This window comes from Bison bison, unplaced genomic scaffold, assembly GCF_000754665.1.
Source record: "Bison bison bison isolate TAMUID 2011002044 unplaced genomic scaffold, Bison_UMD1.0 scf7180017864471, whole genome shotgun sequence".
Lineage (NCBI taxonomy): Eukaryota > Metazoa > Chordata > Mammalia > Artiodactyla > Bovidae > Bison > Bison bison.
This window is the reverse complement of record NW_011495032.1, coordinates 40,856,274-40,859,988: the sequence shown is the minus strand read 5'-3', so window position 1 is coordinate 40,859,988 and position 3,715 is coordinate 40,856,274. Positions and strand designations below refer to the sequence as shown.

The 3,715-nt window shown below is 50.3% G+C and overlaps 1 protein-coding gene across 3 annotated transcripts in view; it reads right to left on the bottom strand.

The window, feature by feature from the left end:
• PLCD4 (phospholipase C, delta 4) overlaps positions 1 to 3,715 on the bottom strand; it is a 25,475-nt gene that overhangs the window by 1,871 nt on the left and 19,889 nt on the right. For 2 of the 3 annotated variants that reach the window (XM_010861201.1, XM_010861203.1), the window contains 5 exons: positions 3,279 to 3,446; positions 1,902 to 2,058; positions 1,453 to 1,569; positions 1,044 to 1,216; positions 127 to 262 (listed from right to left, as the gene is read on the bottom strand). In XM_010861201.1, the coding sequence (XP_010859503.1) occupies positions 127 to 262; positions 1,044 to 1,216; positions 1,453 to 1,569; positions 1,902 to 2,058; positions 3,279 to 3,446 (751 nt within the window). Of the gene's footprint in view, positions 1 to 126; positions 329 to 1,043; positions 1,217 to 1,452; positions 1,570 to 1,901; positions 2,059 to 3,278; positions 3,447 to 3,715 lie in introns of those variants that run through there. The other variant, XM_010861202.1, reaches the window with a different exon arrangement.

The following is a 3,715-nucleotide window of genomic DNA, read 5'->3' as shown; positions in this document are numbered from 1 at the left end:
GTCCTGTCTGCACTGCTTCCCCTGGAGGGGCAGGAAGGGTGACAGACTGTGCTTAACGGAGACCTGGACAGTGGGGAAACCACAGCCATGCTCCTCCCACTTCCCCAGCACTGCCCAGCGTCTCACCATTGTTCTCCACGTAGCTGGTCTCTTGCCGGGTTGTGTCTGGGCGGACGCCAAAGATCTCCACTCTCACCAAGGGGTCCACAATGGACTGTTCTTTGGTGTTGTCCACTTTGGGGAGTTGCTGACCACTGATTACCTGCAACCAGGGCTCTGGAACCTCACTAGTTCCTGCTCAGCCCAGCCCCCCTCCAGCTCTCACACCCTGGGGGGAGGAGGAAGGCTGAGGGGAGGGGGAGACTTAGGACCTTGCACTATATGCTTATGGTTTACAAAACTAATTCTCATGGGTAATATATTTTCTTCTAGTACCTCACCTGCAATTTAAAATGCATCCAAGTAGAAATTTAATAAGGTCTGAAAGTGGGAAAGTTATGACAGCAACCCTTCTATAGCACTTCTGTGCCCTAGGCACTGTTGTCAGCGCTTCAGATTAATGAGGGGCTCCCCAGGTGGCTCAGTGGTCAAGAATCTGCCTGCCAGTGCAGGAGACTCGGGTTCAATCCCTGGGAAGATCCCCTGGAGTAGGAAATGGCAACCCACTCCAGTATTCTTGCCTGGGAAATTACATGGACAGAGGAGCCTGGTGGGCCACAGTCCATGGGGTCACAAAGAGTCAGACAGGACTGAGCACACACACACATACACACACACAGATTAATCTCAACAGTTCTGTACAGTAGGCAGTATTACCCCAATTTTGCAGGTAAGGAGAATAAGGTTAAGTTTGCCAAACATTACATGACTAGTAAATGGGTTTGGACCTAGGCGATTGACTCCAAAGTCCATGCTGCCCCATGAGGAACTTTCCCTCTATTACACTCCTGTCAGACCTAGCCGCCCCTGCCCCCCTCCCCCCTGCCCCAGGCTCTATTTCAGCTATCCCAGTTTCTTCCCAGTGGTTTTTCTTTCCATTATACCTGGATTATGAGGGTCTGGGCTTTGAAAGGGCTGATGGGCCTCTCAGGGTGGAAGGAACTCTGGGCATCGCGCAGGAAGTCTGGCTTCAGCACGTAGCCACAGCCAGCGTTCTGGCGGAAGAGCCCATCACATAGGTCCATCTCCAGCCCGGCTGTCTGCATGTTCATAGCCACTGAGGGCCCCAGGAGAAAAAAAGGAAAGAGTCACCTTGGGGACTAGGCAGCCATCTTCCAGGGAAACCAGACTGAGAACTTTTTGGGTGTAAAAGGGCTGCTGGCAACACTGGAGAATGTCTTTCTCAGCCCGGCACTCCCCTTGAAGCACTCTCTGGCCCCGCTGCCACCCAGGGACCAACTTCCCATCCATTGCCCTTGCACTCTGTCTTCCCTGTCCCTACCACTCCCTCACCCATCTGGCAGCCTGCATTCCAGAATTCCTGGGGGTTGTAGTTGGATGAATCCGTCCTCAGGCCACTGGGATACACTCTGCTTAACTGCCAGGCATTGTGCTGCACAAACTCGTCACCTGTAAAGAGGGTGTGGGTCCTGAGATGATAGTGGGTGGAGTGGACCCTCCTACTTCCTTGGTCCCAAGAGCCCCCGCCCACCTACTTCACTCTTCTCTCCAGCATCTCCTAAGGCTGTGACTGTCTCTGCTCCATGCAGACCACCTCCCCCAGCTGTCTTTCCCCTAGAGCCTTGAGTCCACTGTTCACCTCCTATCCCCATACCTGGTCCGGGGAGTTCCTTAACTTCCACGTCCCTCTGCTCCCTCATCCTCTCTCTTGGAACTCATCCTCCTACCCGTCAGACCTGACTTTACCCATCCCATTTCCATCCCTCCCTCTTGGTCCTGACCAGCCTCCTTGATGAGGCTCTTGGCCTTGGTTTCAGAGAAAGATGATGTTTCATAGAAGTGGTAGTGCTCCCTCGAGTGAGTGAAGCTATAGAATGTGACAGCCTTCAAGTAGACAACCAGGGCAGAGAGGGCTGGACACAAGATGGCCTTGGGTTTCTGGAAAAGGAGAGAGAGGATGACAGAGTTGAGCCATTAGCAATCCGAGAGGAAAGAAGCCAGTGGCCAAGATCTGAACTTCCCCACCCAACCTAAGGCTCTGCCCGCTGCCTCCCTCCTGCCTCACCTGCTTGGGAAAGAGAAGAAGCCCAGGCTTGGAAATAGGAGCCTGGGCCATAATCTGACAACACAAAGGCCGACACAACAGCGGGCACATCACAACCTGAGGATGGGAATGGGAGTAAAAGCAGTCTACGTATACTAAAGGGATCAGTTTCAGCCTCTGGGCTTGAAGGGTTACTGTGCAGGTAACAGGTCTTTAACTTATCACTGCTAAACAGAGATGTCATCCTCACTACCTCTCATCTTTTAAAACAAATTAATTTTTTATCAAAATGTATATGAATCCAGATACATCAAGTTATGCAAATGGTCATGGAACTCACACCTGGAAGGATGTCAGAGTCCCAGAGTAACATCTATAGATTTTTCTGAATTCCCATTTCCATCCCTGGGCATGGCAGCAGGTGAGACAACACAGCTCCAGAGAGAACAGGATAATTAGCTAGAAGTCATTCAGCTGAGCCAAGCAAGTGCATAAGAGAGAGAAATGCAGACTTCAAAGCAAGATCTTGGTGGTCCCACTGTTGGCAGCCCTTCCCCAACCTTTCATGCTCCTCCTCTTTGGCTATTTCTGGTCCCTTTTCAGACTCACCTTTTCCAAGAAACTTTCTAGCAATAAATCCACTTTAGTTGAGGTCATAGCAGTCACTCTAGTAAGCCCTACTTACCTAATATAACAACACACATGCACACATCAGTGGTTTTTGAAGTATCATTTAAAGAGACTGGGAAGTAGTACAAAGATGTCTCAGAAGTCACCTGGGAGACCCAGGAGAGAGCCAAAGAAGTACTTCAACCAGAATGACTCTGCATATATCTATTTTGTGACCTGAGCTTCCATATAGAATTTCATTAAAAAAAAAAAAAAAAATCTCACAGAACAAAGAAGTTGGAAAGCCACTGCCATATGTCTGTATATGGCAATCTATATGATGATGCTGTGTATGGATTCTCATGCCTCTTGTCATTGGAGGCAAGGAGCATTTTGCTCCTTGGTTCTCCACCCTGCCTGGCTCCAGTCTCTTCACACATGGGGTCTCAGCTTGTAGTACTGACTAATCAAACGCCAGAGCAGAAAGACCACCCTTCTGGCCTACCTTCTTTTTGTCCTCACTGCGAGGGCTCAGGTCCTGGGGCTCAGACTCCAGCTGGGCCTCCAAGTCCAGCCTAGCCTCCTGCTCTGCTTCCAATTCAGCCTCTGGTTCTTCCTCCTCTTCCTCAAGCATTAGCTTCTTCCCCTTCACAAGGATCTTCCCCCGAAGGTCCTAGGGGACAAAAACAGAGGGGCCTGTCTACCTGTCTGCTCTGGGCCCCTCCTGTGGGTCGTGCAGCTCCTATGCAGCTCTCACAGGACCACCTCAAAGGCAAAGGAAGCAAGTAAGTGGTCGGAAGTTCCCACAGGAAGGCTACTTGATACATAGAGCAGGGATTTCTTATGGTTAAGCCGACCTGTAACATCTCTAAGGTAAAAAATACATGCGAACCCCTACCTCACATTTGAGACGTAAAGATTCCTCATAGATTCAAGATTTAC